This window comes from Mustelus asterias, chromosome 19 (genome assembly GCF_964213995.1).
Source record: "Mustelus asterias chromosome 19, sMusAst1.hap1.1, whole genome shotgun sequence".
Taxonomy (NCBI): Eukaryota; Metazoa; Chordata; class Chondrichthyes; order Carcharhiniformes; family Triakidae; genus Mustelus; species Mustelus asterias.
The window spans coordinates 36,511,505-36,529,858 of record NC_135819.1 but is presented as its reverse complement, the minus strand read 5'-3'; the positions used below and the strand labels follow the sequence as shown (position 1 = coordinate 36,529,858).

General features: G+C 46.2%; 1 protein-coding gene across 4 annotated transcripts in view; it reads left to right on the top strand.

Annotated features, from left to right (window-relative positions):
• Positions 1–18,354, top strand: part of LOC144507885 (phosphatidylinositol 3-kinase C2 domain-containing subunit gamma-like) — a 256,669-nt gene that overhangs the window by 44,035 nt on the left and 194,280 nt on the right. For all 4 annotated transcript variants that reach the window (XR_013500157.1, XM_078235332.1, XM_078235331.1 and 1 more), the window contains exons 4-5: positions 3,100–3,257; positions 18,090–18,207. Coding sequence is in view for 3 of the 4 variants with exons in the window: in XM_078235332.1 (XP_078091458.1) it covers positions 3,100–3,257; positions 18,090–18,207 (276 nt within the window). In the remaining variant the exon portion in view is untranslated. The remainder of the gene's footprint in view (positions 1–3,099; positions 3,258–18,089; positions 18,208–18,354) is intronic.

Genomic DNA, 18,354 nt, shown 5'->3' with positions numbered 1-18,354 from the left:
TTCTCAGCTGATTCCTGGAGTTATTAAATAACTAATCCCAATTTCCTATCTTGAATGGAGGAAGGGGTTATTTGTAGGTTCCATAAAGTTTTTTTGAGTCACTTAATGCTGCTGTTAATTTGCATGCCCAGTGGTCATTTGTTTATGTGCATTTCCAGTTGTCCATTCCACAGTCCTCGGGTATAATCTTTACAATCTGGTGCCTGCAGGCCTTTGTTCAACCTTCAATGTTTAGGCAACTCTGCGATATTTTCCCCCCAACAGAATAATCACAACTCGGCAGACTATAAGCCCCAGCAGTGGATAGGAATGCGTGAGTATAAGGTAACTCCTAATACTCACACAGCTTTTCCTTAAAAATATTGCATTAAGAATGCACAAACCAAGATCCTACTGAAAAGCTAGAAGGTAAAAATAGGGGATTTGCACAGTAACATCATTGCGGTGTTAATGTACTTGTGACACTAATAAATCAACTTTAACTTAATACCTAGACAGGCACTCTCTCTCTGTCAAATGCAGCAGGCTCAAGACTGAGGCCAGGCTGGAACTTGGATTTTAGATTGGACGCTTTGGGCAATGGGCAATTTGGGCCAAGAGTTTTAACAACACCAGGTTAAAGTCCAACAGGTTTATTTGGTAGCAAATACCATTAGCTTTCGGAGCGCTGCTCCTTCATCAGATGGAGTGGAAATCTGTAACTTGATTTTGTGTCTCTGTGCCCTGTTTGAGAGCACATTTCCACTCCATCTGACGTAGGAGCAGGGCTCCGAAAGCTAATGGTATTTGCTACCAAATAAACCTGTTGGACTTTAACCTGGTGTTGTTAAAACTCTTACTGTGTTCACCCCAGTCCAACGCTGGCATCTCCACATCAATTTGGGCCAATCCAGGTTGGGTGTCGTCAAGGGTCACCTGGAGGATGGGATTAAGCCAGCGCTGAAACAGTAAAGGGGATAACAAATCTGGCACCATGCAATGCTGAGCAACGTTGTCCAGGCTTGTTCATTTTAATTGAGTAAAATAAAAATAAGATTACATGGCACGTTCTAAAAATGTCCAGTTTCCAGACTACTCTGGCTGATAGACAGCCAGCTTTGAGAGAATGCACCTGTATGTCTTTCGATCTTTTATTACTCATTTCGCTTGGCCTCTCCAGATAGAGAGGGGAATTTTCCTATCCCGCCCGCCTCAGGAATCGGGAGGTGGGCAACTATGCGAAGGTCTGTTGTCCTCGGATGGGATTTTCCAGTTTTGGGGCGAACATGGCTGGAAAACCCCGTCCAGAATGTCCAGTCCATTCCACACTCCTTTAAAACAGATGGGGAGGAATTTCTTCAGCCAGAGGGTGGTGAATGTGTGGAATTCATTGCCACAGAGGGCTATGGAGGCCAGGTCATTGGTGTCTTTAAGACAGAGATAGATAGGTTCTTGATTATTAAGGGAATCAAGGGTTACGGGGAGAAGGCAGGAGAATAGGGATGCTAATCATATCAGCCATGATTGAATGGCAGAGCAGACTCAATGGACCGAATTGCCTAATTCTGCTCCTATATCTTATGGTCTTATGGTCCTGCGTAGATTGAAGATTGATCTAGGCTTTATTGGAATCTACTATAACATGTAGCCAAGAGTCCTTTTCTGGACAGCTTTCTGGGGAATATCCCACACAGCACAAGTCCAGCTTTGTGGATCTGAGCCAGATTTCTCAAGCCCCTTCCTTCCCCCTTCACTCTGCACCTGCTACACTCCAGCTCCATCGGACTTTGTAACTGGAAGATCTCGGGAGTAATTTCTGAGGACTGTGTTGAGTTCTGATAAAGTGCAAAATTGTGGTCTTCCTGTCATCCATCACAGCGAAAGGTGAAGGGTGAAGCTCCATAGCACTGGCTTGTTAATTGTGTTCTTGTTCACAATACTCTTCTGCCTGACTAAAATAGCAGTCTCTCTCAGTAATTAATTTACTTCTACAAGCATTCCATAAGTCTCATTTCAGTGCATAAGTCGAAACACAAACACAACTCCGCTAACAATAAAACAAATGCTGGGTGTCTGTTAGAAAGCGCTGGAAGTCCACCAAGCATCCTCTCACCTCTGTACAAAGGAAAAAGATGCTTTGACACCAACCCCATAATTAGATTTGAACTCAACTTGCCAAACTGCAAGGAGGTCTTCGCTTGGATGTCCTGTTGCCCTCTGTGCTCCCAGACGGTTGTATGTTGTGAGAACTCATTCAAGCCCCATCTTTTATTTTTCCAGCTCTTCCTGTTGGGCTGGGGCCTTGGAAATATTTTGTTGCTGCCAATTAGCATTTGGCCGAATTAACAGGCAGTGTTCATACTTCAGCGCATGAGCGCTTTGTACTGTGCGGGAGAAAGGGGAAGCAATAGCCAAAGAATATTATTCAAAAAACAAAATGGGAAGCAAAGATCAACAAAAATATACAATCATAATTGTACCACTTAAACATTCACTGTAAAACTGTACAATAAAAATTCCTGAGACCCTTAATGAGCTCTGCACTGCTCCCCTTAGGCTTAGTAGAGATGAGAATTGACTCTGAGGAAGATCTATGAACTGTCTTTTCTCTTTAGCAATGCTGTCAGACCTGCTGTACAGTTCTGGCATTTTGCTGCTCTTATTTATCTTATCTAAATACTTGTGCGCGAAGGGCCCCAGCAGCATCACAGCACACAGCCAAACCCTTTACTTGTTTGGTGTACGGTGAACTTTAACACAGCCTTTCGCACTCTCGGGGCAGCACGGCAGCACAGTGGTCAGCACTGCTGACCCACAGCGCCAGGGACAAGGCTTCCATACCCGGCTCGGGTCACTGTCTGTGCGGAGTCTGCACATTCTCCCCGTGTCTGCGTGGGTTTCCTCCGGGTGCTCCAGTTTGCTCCCGCAGTCTGAAAGACGTGCTGGTTAGGTGCATTGGCCATGCTAAATTCTCCCTCAGTGTACCTGAACAGGCACCGGAGTGTGGTGACTAGGGGATTTTCACAGTGACTTCATTGCCGTGTTTTTGTAAGCCTATTTGTGACACTAATAAATAAACTCTGCCCCTCACGTTTGTTCTGTTTTGCGCTTGTTGTACAGGCTAAGAGCTAAATACCCAAGCTCAGAGACATGGTCGAACTGCGGTCTGGTCAGGAGTGTTGTCACAGTGTTTCCTGATGAGCTTTTCTGGCTCTGGCGTATCCCTGTAACCATCATGACGGACATCTTCCCGGAGCCGGTTCAGACATCCCCATACGGTTGGTATTGGTTTGATATTCATGGGATTCTTTCTAGGCCCTAAAGGAATGACAAGTTGTTTCTTCAGGCATTTCTGGAGAAACTAGTGTTTCCAACCTATTTGCATGAAGCCATTTGTGTTCATTTATCTCCACCGCCGTTGGCCACAGCAAAGATGTTATTTTATGATTTCTTCTGAAAAGCCAGTAAAATATAAATCAGTTTATATGGTGATGAAGGAGCCTGTAATTGAAGTCATAGAAACCCTACAGTACAGAAGGAGGCCATTCGGCCCATCGAGTCTGCACCGACCACAATCCCACCCAGGCCCTATCCCCATATCCCTACATATTTTACCTGCTAATCCCTCTAACCTACGCATCCCAGGACACTAAGGGGCAATTTTATCATGGCCAATCAACCTAACCCGCACATCTTTGGACTGTGGGAGGAAACCGGAGCACCCGGAGGAAACCCACGCAGACACGAGGAGAATGTGCAAACTCCACACAGACAGTGACCCAAGCCGGGAATCGAACCCAGGTCCCTGGAGCTGTGAAGCAGCAGTGCTAACCACTGTGCTACCGTGCCGCCCCATGGGGCGGGTGCTCAACCAAAGCCCAAAGAGGTAGAAACAGCCAGCACAGAAGGAAACCAATCAGCCTATTAGGCCTATGCCATCTTGTTGAAAGAGACAGTAACGTAATGGTAATGTTTCTAGACTAGCATCCAAAGGTCTGGCGGACTATTGCTCCCAAGACAAGTGCCACAATGCCAACTGGGGAAATTTAAATTCATTCAATTAAATAAATCTGGAATAAATTACTAGTCTCGGTAATGGTGACCATGAAACCACCAGTGCAGCATAAAATCCACCCGGCCATAAATGTCCTTTAGCGAAGGTAATCTGCCGTCCTAACCTGGCCTGGCCCCCAGGTGACTCCAGACCCACACAATGCGGCTGTCTCTCAAATGCCCTCTGAACTGGCCAAGCAAGCTGCTGAGTTGCAGCCAACCACTCCAGAAAACAGGATGCACCATTGGGCATCGACCTAGTCACTGAATATGACATAGGTCCAATCAATCAATCCTGTAAAGTCCTCTCCAATACCATCTGAGAACTTGTCTCAAAGTTGAGAGAGTTGATTCAAAGAAAAGTCAAACAATAGCCTGATTGAATCATATTCACGGAATCAGACCTTACGTCCGAGTGCCAAACTCTACCATCACCATCCCTTTTCCTGTCCTATCGGCAGGACATCCACCAGAGGTGATGGCCAAGGGTTTTTTAGCCCAGAGGGTGTTGCCTTGGGAATCTTCAGACATTGACTCCAGACCCGATTAGTCTCACGGTATCAGGTCAAATACAGGCAAGGAAACCACCTGCTAATGACCAGTGACTTCCCTTCCTCAGCTGATGAATCAGTACTCCTGCATGTTGAACACCACTTGGAAGGGACACTCAGGGTGATAAGGGCGCAGAACGTACTCTGGGCTGGGAGATAATCAATGGCGATCACCAAAAGTGGCTCGGCAGCATCACCACGGACTGAGCTGGCTGAGCCTTGAAGGTTATGGTTGTCAGACCAGGCCTGCGGCAGGTGGTGAGCGAACTAACTAAAGAGAAAAATCTACTAAGCATGTTCTCACCAATCTACTGTCGTAGATGCAATGGCACAAGTGACCACCGCCCAATCCTTGTGGACATGATGCCCATCTTCACACAAAGGACACCTTCCATGGTGTCATGTGGCATGCCACTGTACTAAATAGAATAGATTCAGATTATATCCAACAGTCCAAAACTGGGCATCCATGACGTGCACTAACAGCAGAAATGTATACGTTAGATTATTGGGAATTCATTTCAGAAGACTTATTTTTACATTTCCTGAGATGTTGACATCATAGTGAGCTCGGTAATTTTTGCCAATCTTTAGTTACTTCTCAAGAAAGTGGTGGTGAACCTTCTTCAACATGGTGGCACAGTGGTTAGCACTGCTGCCTCACAGCGCCAGGGACCTGGGTTTGATTCCCAGTTTGGGTCACTGTCAGTGCGGAGTTTGTACATTCTCCCCATGTCTGCGTGGGTTTCCTCCGGGTGCTCCGGTTTCCTTCCACAGTCCAAAAGGTGTGCTGGTTAGGTGCATTGGTCATGCCAAATTGTCCCTCAGTGTACCCAAACAGGTGCCGGAGGGTGGCGACTAGGGGATTTTCACAGTAACTTCATTGCAGTGTTAATGTAAGCCTACTTGTGACTAATAACTTCAAAACTTTAAATCACTGCAGTTTGTGTCAATTCTCTCACCATGTTGTCAGGTAGAAAGTTCTGGATTTTCACCCAAAGGCAATGAAGGAAACGCCTTTCTTTTTCCAAGTCAGGGTGGGTGTGTGACTTAGTAATGTGGAGAGACATTGCCAATGATGGAAATCCCATGCACTACTGTCCTTGCTCTTGTGGGTAAAATTGATGGTAGTATTTTGGTTGGTAAGGGAAATGGAGCAGCTAAGGCAGATAACTGGATTTCTGTAATGGGTAAACCATGAACTAAATGAATGGCACAGAACACACCCAATTAGTGTTCACCTATTCCTACGTTGAAAGCCACAAGTCTCGCTCCAGGCCTTGAGAACATATTCCAGGTTGGCATTTTGACATTGCACTGAGAGAACACAGCAACGTAGGAGGACCTGGAGGAAAGATTGGATCAGGCCCAAAAACAGAGGGAAGAGGAGAATTACAATACTCATTAAACGCATGCCAATTCCTTACAGTAGAAGTAGCACGCCATCACGTACTGCCTACTGATTTAAATCATTGCAGTGGGCAGTCAGGAGCTGAATGTATTGTTGAGTGACTGTACATCTGAGCGGGGGCAAAGTTTATGCAAGATTACCACCGTTAAACTAACAAACCCAAAGACAGACTGCGCCTCTTCAAGGGGCTGAAGCAAGTACTGGGACTGGTAGCAGGAGACATTCTGAGCAACAAGAAAATAGAAATGATGCGAAGGGGAGAGAAGAGGTTCCAAGGTTTTCGAATGAAGCACTGGATGCCTTGGTGGTGGACAGGAGGGGAGAGGTCATGTTTCAATAAAGAGCTTGGAACCCCTCCAGACAGGGTGGGATTTTCCGACTTTTGTTTCCAAAGTATGGTCTCGGGCGCCAATCGCGGAGGGCAGGCTCCTTCAGCCTGGCCAGCTATGCCCGCCAAAGTTTCAAGTACTTTTTTAAAAATGGAAGGGGCAGGAGCCACGCTGAGATGCTGACAGTGGGAGCTCAGAAAGTACCCGACGCTCCAACAACCTCAACCCCTCAACGCTTGGGAAGGTCCTTTCTGCAAAAAGTAAAAAATAATAGAAAGGATTCCACCTCCCCCCCACCCCCCCACCCCAACCCCCACCCCCGGCCACCACCATGGAAATGGAAACTCGCCCCCACAGAAAAGGGACTCTGCCCCCAGGGAACCCCTCCCCCACCCCAAATCTCCCCAGTGGAAACCCCCTCCGTGCCAGCGGGCAGGGCTTGGGCACTGCCAGGTACCAGTTCCCCGGTATTGACCAGTCATGACCCTCTACCCCATGGCACTGTAATTACCCCTGCGCCCCAGTAAAGACCGTTCGCCAGGTGCCCGTTGATCAAGTCTGGGAATTCCTTACTTGGGGGAATAATGCAGCGGGGAAGCTCACTGATGATATTGAAATGTATGTTACAGAGTCATAGAGATGTACAAGCACAGGAACAGGCTCTTCGGCCCAATGTTAATGCGGTTCCTGAATTTCACGGTGGGAACTCAGTTAGGCCATTGGCAGGCGGGGGGGGGGGGGGGGGGAAGGTTAATGTTAGTGGGAGATTCCCGTTTGATTCTCCTCTCCTCCTGGTTTCCCCCCTCCATCATAAACAAGGATGGAAAAAGCCCCCCACCCACCCCTTCCCCACCCCATACTCTTTTCTTGGCAGAGAGTAACAATTCCAAATGACAAATTTGATCATTTTCACTTAACAAGCTGGTACACCTGGGAAAAAAAGCATCCATGAGAATGCAGTTTAGTGGTATGGAACGCCCTTCTTAACAGCACTGTGGGTGTACCTACACCACATGGACTGCAGTGATTCAAGAAAGCAGCTCACCACCACTCTTCTCAAGGGCAATTGCAGATGGGCAATATATTCTGGCCCAGCCAGCGACACTCATCCTGTGAATGAATAAGGAATAAAAACCTTGGTGAATTAGAATTTCTATTCTCCCTCCTCATGTCGGGTATCTCAATGTACCATTGGTGCAAGTTAGCTTGAGTGAAGTCGTTCGAGTAATGGATTGTGCACTATTTGATCAGAAACGGAAAAGAACATTTGGAACGAGAGTTTTGCACAACCAAAGTTAGAGTTACAGAAGAATAAAGCTCCAGTGTGGATGTGGCCTGCATTAAGATATGAGATGAGAAACAAAATCAGAACAGGCCTAAAATATTGGGGGAGGTGGGGGGAGAGGGTTATTCTCTGATCTCACCACGCCTGACACAGAACGGGCCGATCCCTGAGAATGGAGTGCGGGCCTAAAACTCAGTTTTGCGCCCAGCGCCAAACAGTTTGCAATCTTCCCAGCTCCCTTCTAATGGCGAGAGCCAGATCGTGCATGGGGTGAGAATCACTGTCGCTCTCCATCAGCTGATACCTCATACGATGGCCACGCCAGGGGCTCCGAGGCCATTGAAGTCTCCGGATGGTCAGGGATATGGCTGGCGGTGCCCACCTGACAGTGCCCAGGTAATTACCAGGCACTCTGGCAGTGTGCCAGGGCAGAGCCAAGGGTGTGGGGCCTGAGTGGGGCCTCTGATTGGGGGGCGGGGGGGGGGGGGGGGATCTCTGCAGGGCTGGAAGATATCGGCTATCATGATGGGGGGGTATGTCAGGGGTCATGTGGGGGAGGCATCAAAAGAGCCCCAATGCCATGATGTCTGTGACCTATGCCGGAGAGGGGGTGGGGAAACACGCCACTGATGGGGGGGTCCTGTTGTCCGTGGGGGGCAGGTGGAGGGGGGGTTCTCCCAGTGCACTATGAGATTGGGGCACCTTGCAAAATGGCAACTGAGCGCTCTGAGGCCCCCTCCCCCCCCCACCCCCACCCCCATCCCCCACTACCATGACTAAACTTTCCAAAAAAGGGACTGAGTGTGGAAGGATTGCCATGCGGAGTGCATCCGAGAGATCGACACGGATCATTCCATGATTCTCACCGTTGTGACATTAGTCATTTTTTGGGAGAATTCTGCCCATGGACTTTTAAATTGTTGACAGATGAAGTTCAATGTTTTTATTGATCCTGTAATTTGATATTCCTCTAGTTGGCAGCTCAGCAGAGTGGCAGAATTTCCCCTGAGACAGCCTGTCTGCTAAATGAAACCGTTGGCGACTAGTTAACATTCTGTCAGTAACCATGGCAAGAAAAGCTTGTAGCGGCTCCCACAACCTCGGGACACCTCCAAGTGTATGAAAGCCAATGGAGTTAAATTGTGGTGACTATTTGGCCAATTTGCACTCAGCTCGCTCCCACAAACAGTGACAACATAAATAATCAGATCATCTGTTCCATGGGATAATTTATGCATTTTTAAGAGGACAGGTGGCACCTTGGTTTAAAGGCTTATCTGAAAGGCGGGAACCCCCGACAATGCTGCATTCCCTCAGTACTCAGCACACATAGAAATCCTTGAATTCCCTTCCTAACAGCGCTATGGGTATACCTACACCGCACCTACACCAGCGGCTCAAGAAGTCTGCTTACCACCACCTTCTCATGGGTAATTAGCGATGGGCAATAAATGCTGGTCTAGACAGAGATGCCCACATCACGTAAATTAATTTTTTAAAATGGAAGGCTGTGTCCGACTTTGGGTCACAGCCCGCCCTCTCTGTACAGTGTTATGGTTCAGATCAGAAACTCTAAAGTGTTTTATGAAGCCCACCTGAATCATAAGTTTTGCATTTTGAATTTGGCTAGAATAAGCATGATCTGTTTCACTGCAGGTATGCTTCAAGTGACCTACTAGGGGGCTTTTATTAAACAAAGTTTATTTAAGAATATAGTTAACATGTATAGTAAGAAAATTAACAAGAACTTTTATTAATCATGAACAAGGAGCAAAACAATCAGTATAATGTTTAATTCTTAATGAATATCTCTAATATGTTTCAATTAAAACCAAAACCCATAGACAATAAAAACCTTTTTCACAGATTGAACACAGCAAAGACTACTGCTCACGTGATAATGGAAATTGAATCCTTTGGTTGAAGTCTGCAGTTCTCTGCATTCACTCCAATGAATGTTTGAAGACAAGGCAGCTTCCCAAAGCAGCAGAGAGATTCTGACCCAGTCCCCAACAACAGCAGATTTTCACCCTTCAGGAAAATAAGAGTTTGTTTTCAGCTAACCAACAGAATTTTCAAAACAACAGGGAGAGAGGGAAAACACTTCTTTTTAGCTTGATGTCCCTTCTAAAACTAAAACCTCAAACTAAAACCTCACCTACAGCTCCAAACTGAAACTGTAAAATCAATCTTTGTCACCTGATCTGCCCACACCTTCCACGCCTTTTTTTCTTCCTCCAAACAATGACATTGCCTCAGGCTGTGAGCATGATTTTTTAAAAAATCTCTTAAAGGTACACTATCAAGTCTGCACCAACCACAATTCCACCCAGGCCCTATCCCTGTAACCCCACATATTTACCCGGCTAATTCTCCCTGACACTAGGGGGAAATTTAGCGTGGCCAATCCACCTAATCAGCACATCTTTGGACTGTGGGAGGAAACCAGAGCACCCAGAGGGAACCCACAGGGAGATTGTGCAAACTCCACACAGACAGTGACCCAATCCGGGAATCGAATCGAGTCCCTGGCGCTGTGAGGTAGCAGTGCTAACCACTGTGCCACCCCCAAGTTAAAGTTCTGTTTTTATCACATTGTGGCCAGTGAGGAGTCAGGGAGATTCCAGGCAAAGATAGAAGATTCAGACCATCCCTTAGCTCCAGATTTCAGAGATTTCAGAGAAAAGATAGGATCCTCAGGATATCATGTCCTTTGGGTGGCCAATCATCAACCTGCGACAATGGTAAAGGACTGGTTCCCATCTTTTGGCATCGTGCTTCTTTAAAGTTTCAGGACAGCAGTTCTGAGCCTGTTATCTCTCCTGTTTTGGACTCACGCTTACTCTCTGAATTTTCTTGCTTGGTCCCAAGCTAATAATTTTAAAGACTAACAGTTATTGAAGACAAAAGGCAAAATACTGCGGATGCTGGAATCGGAAACAAAAACAGAAAATGCTGGAAAATCTCAGCAGCTCTGACAGCATCCGTGGAGAGAGGATAGAGCTAATGCTTCGAGTCTGGATGACGCTTCTTCAGAGCTCAGACAAAGGGTCATCCAGATTCGAAACATTGGCTCTATTCTCTCTCCATTGACGCTGTCGGACCTGCTGAGATTTTCCAGCATTTTCTGTTTCCGGTTAGTAAAGACATTTGATACCTTGTGGCAATATATATTTGTGTGGCTGTAGTTACATTAGCAAATTGCATTAGCAATTTCACATTTTGTTCTTTACATTAAAGACAGAATATGCTTATTTTACCAACAATTCTGTAACAGTTGATAGTTTTAAGTTCAAATGATACCTAAACACTCTTGTGAGGGCTAAATCATGTCATTTAAAAGTCACATATCAAAAATAGTTGTGTTACAATGAATCAAAGTACACAGGAGGTTATAACAATCTCTCCCAACTGTTAATATCTGGTTTATGTTTTGTTAACACAGAAGTAGTACACAAAATACACATTCCACACAGATTGTGAGGGTGTATTCTTCCAGTTAATATTAACTGCCTCTGTCTCTGTCATTCATCCATGTCTTAGCCACCCACCTGCTGAATACTGCACTGTTCCGCTCTCTATCCCAGACATATTGTATTCATCGACAACTCAGCTCCCTGATCCTATCCTGGATCAGGTCTGGCTCACCTATTGCTGATTTTCACTGATACCCATTCCTCAATGCATTGACTTCACAACCTTTGTCCTCATCTACAAATCTGTGTCTGCCCTTGCTCCAACTCCTGCAACCTCCTCTGTCACAGCAATCTGTTCACCTGATCTAATGGGTGTGGTTTCCCAAACCCTCCCTTTCAGCCTGGCATCCTCAGCAATCATAGCCCCAATTATTGAATTCAATTCAAAGAACAAAGAACAGTACAGCACAGGAAACAAGCCCTACGGCCCTCCAAGCCTGTGCCTCTCATTGGTCCAACTAGACCATTTGTTTGTATCCCTCCATTCCCAGACTGCTCATGTGACTATCCAGGTAAGTCTTAAACGACGTCAGCGTGTCTGCCTCCACCACCCTACGTGGCAGCGCATTCCAGGCCCCCACCACCCTCTGTGTAAAAAACGTCCCTTTGATATCTGAGTTATACCTCACCCCTCTCACCTTGAGCCCGTGACCCCTTGTGATCGTCACCTCCGACCTGAGAAAAAGCTTCTCATTGTTTACCCTATCTATACCCTTCATAGTTTTGTACACCTCTATTAGATCTCCCCTCATTCTCCGTCTTTCCACAGAGAACAAGCCCAGTTTACCCAATCTCTCCTCATAGCTAAGACCCTCCATACCAGGCAACATCCTGGTAAACCTTCTCTGCACTCCTTCTAAAGCCTCCACATCCTTCTGGTAGTGCGGCGACCAGAATTCTGGACTCTGGACTGCTGAACTCTTTCCTTTGCATGCTCCAACTTGCTATATCTCTACCCTTCTCAAAGCCTGCCTCTTCCATGAATCTTCAAATGCAAATTGAAAAACAACAGGGAGTTCAAGCCAGCAGAGTAACAGTAGATGAAGCTTAGGCCAGCAGAGTAACAATGAGTGAAGCTTAGACCAGCAGAATAACACTGAATAAAGCTTAGACCAGCAGAGTAACACTGAGTGAAGCCTAGACCAGCAGAATAACAGTGGATGAAGCTTAGACCAGCAGAGTAACTGTGAGTGAAGCTTAGCCCAGCAGAGTAACACTAAGCGAAGGTAAGGCTAGCAGAGTAACACTGAGTGAAGGTAAGGCTAGCAGAGTAACACTGAGTGAAGGTAAGACTAGCAGAGTAACACTGAGCGAAGGTAAGACTAGCAGAGTAACACTGAGTGAAGGTAAGGCTAGCAGAGTAACACTGAGCGAAGGTAAGACTAGCAGAGTAACACTGAGTGAAGGTAAGGCTAGCAGAGTAACACTGAGCAAAGAGTAACACTGAGCGAAGGTAAGACTAGCAGAGTAACACTGAGTGAAGGTAAGGCTAGCAGAGTAACACTGAGCGAAGGTAAGACTAGCAGAATAAGGCTGAGTGAAGATAAGACTAGCAGAGTAACACTGAGCGAAGGTAAGACTAGCAGAGTAACACTGAGTGGAGTCTAGCCCAGCAGAGTAACACTGAGCGAAGGTAAGGCTAGCAGAGTAACACTGAGTGGAGTCTAGCCCAGCAGAGTAACACTGAGCGAAGGTAAGGCTAGCAGAGTAACACTGAGTGGAGTCTAGCCCAGCAGAGTAACACTGAGCGAAGGTAAGGCTAGCAGAGTAACACTGAGTGGAGTCTAGCCCAGCAGAGTAACACTGAGTGAAGGTAAGACTAGCAGAGTAACACTGAGCGAAGGTAAGACTAGCAGAGTAACACTGAGTGAAGATAAGACTAGCAGAATAACACTGAGTGAAGGTAAGACTAGCAGAGTAACACTGACTGAAGGTAAGACTAGCAGAGTAACACTGAGTGAAGGTAAGACTAGCAGAGTAACACTGAGTGGAGTCTAGCCCAGCAGAGTAACACTGAGCGAAGGTAAGGCTAGCAGAGTAACACTGAGTGAAGGTAAGACTAGCAGAGTAACACTGAGTGAAGGTAAGACTAGCAGAGTAACACTGAGTGAAGGTAAGACTAGCAGAGTAACACTGAGCGAAGGTAAGACTAGCAGAGTAACACTGAGTGAAGGTAAGACTAGCAGAGTAACACTGAGTGGAGTCTAGCCCAGCAGAGTAACACTGAGCGAAGGTAAGGCTAGCAGAGTAACACTGAGTGAAGGTAAGACTAGCAGAGTAACACTGAGTGGAGTCTAGCCCAGCAGAGTAACACTGAGCGAAGGTAAGGCTAGCAGAGTAACACTGAGTGAAGGTAAGGCTAGCAGAGTAACAGGATGTGAAATTTTCAGTTGAAGATAGAATCATCAAATGTTTACGACATAGAAAGAGGCCATTTGGCCCATCTACACCAGCTGAAAAACAAGTCACCCAGTCTAATCCCACTTTCCAGTATTTGGCCCAAAGCCCAGCAGGCTATGGCACCTCAGGTGCATATCCAGTCACCTTTCTAACAGGTTGAGGGTTTTTGCCTCTACTTCCCTTTCAGACAGTGTGTTCCAGACCCACACAACCATCTGGCTGAAAAATCTCCCCTCTAATCCTTCTACCAATCACTTCGAATTAGTACTCCCCAGTCACTGACCTCTGCTAAAGTAAACAGGCCCTCCCCGTCCATTCAATCCAGACCCCTCACGATTTTGTACATCACAACCAAATCTCTCCTCAGTCTCCGGTGTTCCAAAAAGAACAACCTCGGCCTATCCAATCTTTCCTCCCAGCGGCTAATAGATTATCAGGTTGTGGGACAAAGAACAGACAATCTGTGTTGAATGTATTTGCGTTGCCACTCGCTATCCAAGTTCAATAAGTTGCGGAGGAGTGCTTCATACAAAAAGCTATTGTAGAAACACAGAAATGACTAAACAAAGTAACACCAAGATCAATTTAGTTCACCTTCTATCATCTGATGTCACATAAAACAACAAGAATGAAGTTGTCAACTAATAATACATTTGTTTAAGTAAAATAAGAACTGCCTGTTACTCCAGTGTCTGACATTAACTGCTGCATAATTTCTGGATAACTTCATGAATTTATGTTCCTTGGAACTTTACTGACAGGAACACAGAGCAAGGAATTTCAGGCAAATTTCCAATGTGCATCCTATACAGTGATGATTCATGCCTGGGGTATAATTTTGTTAGGTAAAGACATTGAAGGGTAGATATTATGGATGTACTTATTGAGGTAAGGTGCAGAAGAACCACAGAAGTAGGCTTCTGAGCTTGAACACTGGGGCACTCTTTATTATCAGCATGCACTGTCCCCCAGTCAGGACCGAGACTGCTTAACCAGCTTCCACCCCGGAGGGAGCTAGCCCCATCTCAGGGATTTAAGTTTAAGTTTATTTATTAGTGTCACAAGTAGGCTTATATTAACACTGCAATGAAGTTACTGTGAAAATCCCCTAGTCGCCACACTCCAGCGCCTGTTCGGGTACACTGAGGGAGAATTTAGCATGGCCAATATTCTTAACCAGCGCGTCTTTTGGACTGTGGGAGGAAACTGGAGCACCCGAAGGAAACCCACGCAGACACAGACAGTGGCCCAAGCCGGGAATCGAACCCTGGCACTGTGAGGCAGCAGTGCTAACCACTGTGCCACCGTGCCGCCCACTGTAAGCTTCCATTACAGCAATGTGGGTCGCATGACCCACACCCTTAAAGGGACAGGGTGCACCCCAGACCCTCATCATACATACATAACAGCAGGTAAATGGGTTTGAGGAGTAGATCAGCAATGATCTAACTGAATAGTGGAACAGGCTCAATGGTTGACACCTGCTTCTAATGTTCCAATGTCAGAAGTGAAAATTCATAAAAGTTACCTATTGTGTGTTACTGTTTTCCTTCATGAAGGTCTATAAAAATAGTCGACTGAAATAAATACAGATATTTTGCTCAGTGGTTAGCCCAGCTGCCTCACAGCGCCAGGGAGTCGGGTTCGATTCCCGGCTTGGGTCACTGTCTGTGCAGAGTCTGCACGTTCTCCCCGTGTCTGCATGGGTTTCCTCCGGGTGCTTCAGTTTCCTCCCACAGTCCAAAGATGTGCAGGTTAGGTTGATTTGGCCATGCTAAATTGCCCTGAGTGTCAGGGGCACTAACAGGGTATATATGTGGGGTTATGGGAATAGGGCCTGGGTGGGATTATTGTCAGTGCAGTCTCAATGGGCCGAATGACCTCTTCCTGCACTGTAGGGATTCTATGAAATCTGTGGGGCTACAGGGATAGAGCCTGGGTGGGACTGTTCTTGGTGCAGGCTCAATGGGCCGAATGGCTTTCTTCTGCCTTGTAAGGGTTCTGTGATTCTATTATGCTCATCATAGGACAACCTCTCTTTCCAGGAACCAATCTAGTGAACCTTTGCTGTAATGCCTCCAACTCATGTATTTTCTTCCTTCAATATGGAGACTAAAACTGCACGCAGGTGTGGTCTGCAGAAGCAAGACTTCTCTATTCTTGTACCCCAATCCATTGCAATGACGTACCATTTGCTTTCCTGATTGATTACTGTACCTGCGTACCAACTTTGTGTCCCTTTTATTGTACACTCCCGAGCATCAACATTTACAAATTTCGTACCTTTTGGAAAATATTCTGTCTTTCTATTCTTACAACCAAACTGAATAACCTCACACTTCCCCATATAATACTCCACTGCCTCACAGTGCTAGGGGCCTGGGTTCGATTCCTGGCTTGGGTCACTGTCTGTGTGGAGTTTGCACGTTCTCCCCGTGTCTGCGTGGGTTTCCTCCGGGTGCTCCACTTTCCTCTCATAGTCCGAATGACGTGCTGTTTAGGTGCATTGACCCAAACAGGAGCCAGAGTGTGGCAACTAGGAGAGTTACACAGTAACTTCATTGCAGTGTTAATGTAAGCCTTACTTGTGACTAATAAATAAACTTTATCTGCCATCTTGTTATCCATTCACTTAACCTGTCTGTAACTTTTTGCAGCCTCTTCGGTGTCCTCCCCAATTTCCCTCCTCCATTCTCTTTGTTTCATTGGCAAACTTTGATACAAGACTCTGACCCTCTTTCTAAATCACTAATATAGATTGTAAATAGCTGAGGCTCCAGCACTGAACATTGCAGCACTCCGCTATTCACAACCTGCCAACTTGAAAATGCCCCATCTATCTGTACTCTCCACATCCTGACCATTTATCAATCCTCTGCCTCTGTTAATATATCACCCCAACTCCACGAGCCTCTGTTAACATTTTGTGCGGCATCTTTGGAAATCGGGGAGGGGGAGATTTTCCATTCCCATTTTCACTGGGCAAGATCGGCGATGGGAGTGGAAAATCTCACATGAAGTCCAAATCACATTTCACTGCGATGTAAAAGTGTGGCAGGATTGTCCCAACGCCCGCTAGTGAGGTAATGTGATCCCCAACATTCAACACTGGGAATATAATTTCCATATATTTACATTGAATTATCAGCTCTTAGTCATCCCCCTCTCTCCCACCCCCAAGCTTAATCAGAGCCCGCCCTGCCAGCATGATGTTGTGGCATCAGCCCTTCTACGTTTTACGCACTTTGCCCCAGATGATATGCGGAGAAAGCTGCCAGTGGTGCCGATGACTTTAATGCCACTTTTCCTGCCGATGATCGCCCTTGGCCGATATTCGGGAAAATTCTGCCCCACGTATACTACATCTACTGGCCTCCCTTTATCTACCCTATCGGATACATCCTCAAAACAACTCCAATAGGTTTGAAAAAACAGGATTTCCCGTTTCATCAAACCTGCTAATTTTACCCAATCATATTACGCTTTTCTAAGGACATTATTAAGACTTCCTTAACAATTAGTTGAACAGGGCAAATTTAAGAAGCTTGCAGGGCAAGGGCAAAATACACAGGATTAGATTCCATGGCTCCAGATGAAGAGTTAACATTGGCATCGGTCTAATGGGCAAAATAGCCTCCTATATGTTTCCAAACTATTTACTCCTTTAAGAATTTAAGCAAACTGTTCCTTTATCTCAATATCTCAAATTCTCCAGGGGCACCTCTTGAATAACTGTCAGATTGTATCCACCATCAACGATGGGCGGCATGGTGGCACAGTGGTTAGCACTGCTACCTGACAGCGCCAGGGACCCAGGCTCAATTCTGAGCTGGGGTGTGAGGAGTGTGCCCATTCTCCCCGTGTCTGCGTGGGTTTCCTCCGGGTGCTCTGGTTTGCCCCCACAATCCAAAGATGTGCTGGTTAGGTGGATTGGCCATGCTAAATTGCCACTTAGTGGCAGGTGGATTAGTAGGGTAAGTATCATAGAAATCATAGAAACCCTACAGTACAGCCCATCGAGTCTGCACCGACCACAATCCCACTCAGGTCCTACCCCCATATCCCTACATATTTTACCCGCTAATCCCTCTAATCTACGCATCCCAGGACACTAAGGGGTAATTTTAGCATGGCCAATCAACCTAACCCGCACATCTTTGCACTGTGGGAGGAAACCGGAGCACCTGGAGGAAACCCACGCAGACACGAGGGGAATGTGCAAACTCCACACAGACAGTGACCAAAGCCAGGAATCGAACCCAGGTCCCTGGAGCTGTAAAGCAGCAGTGCTAACCACTGTGCTACCATGATGCCCTATAAGTACGTGGGTTAAGGTGATAGAGCCTGGGTGGGATTGTTGTCAGTGCAGACTCAATGGGCCGAATGGCCTCCTTCTGCATTGTAGGGACTCAGTTTGGCAACTTAAAAAAGTAAGAAGACAGAAATGTGCCAGTAGAAATTCCATCATCGCGGTAATTGTAGTACAAGAAGCTGTAGGATGGGAATATTTTATATCAGTGCAGAAGAGCATTGTCAGGAAGCAACAACAGGAACTATTTGTCCATGCTGATATATTCACCCAGCCTTGTCCCTTAACCTTCCCAGCTGGCTGCACTGTCGAGGAACTCATCCACACAACCTTGCCCGATGCAGGGCAGAGTTTCGAAGAAAGCAGGAAGGATTATGTTTTAAAGCTCTGCGATGCCGAGGAGATTTTGCAGAAGTAAGTCGTTTGTGCACCGCATGTTTGTTGCTGGCTTCTGAGATTGAAATGTATTTAATCGAAAACCAAGATTAATAGGGATCTATCCCTGCCATGTACAGGGAAACAATAGGACCTTTTAAATCTGAGGTCGATAAACTTTTTCTT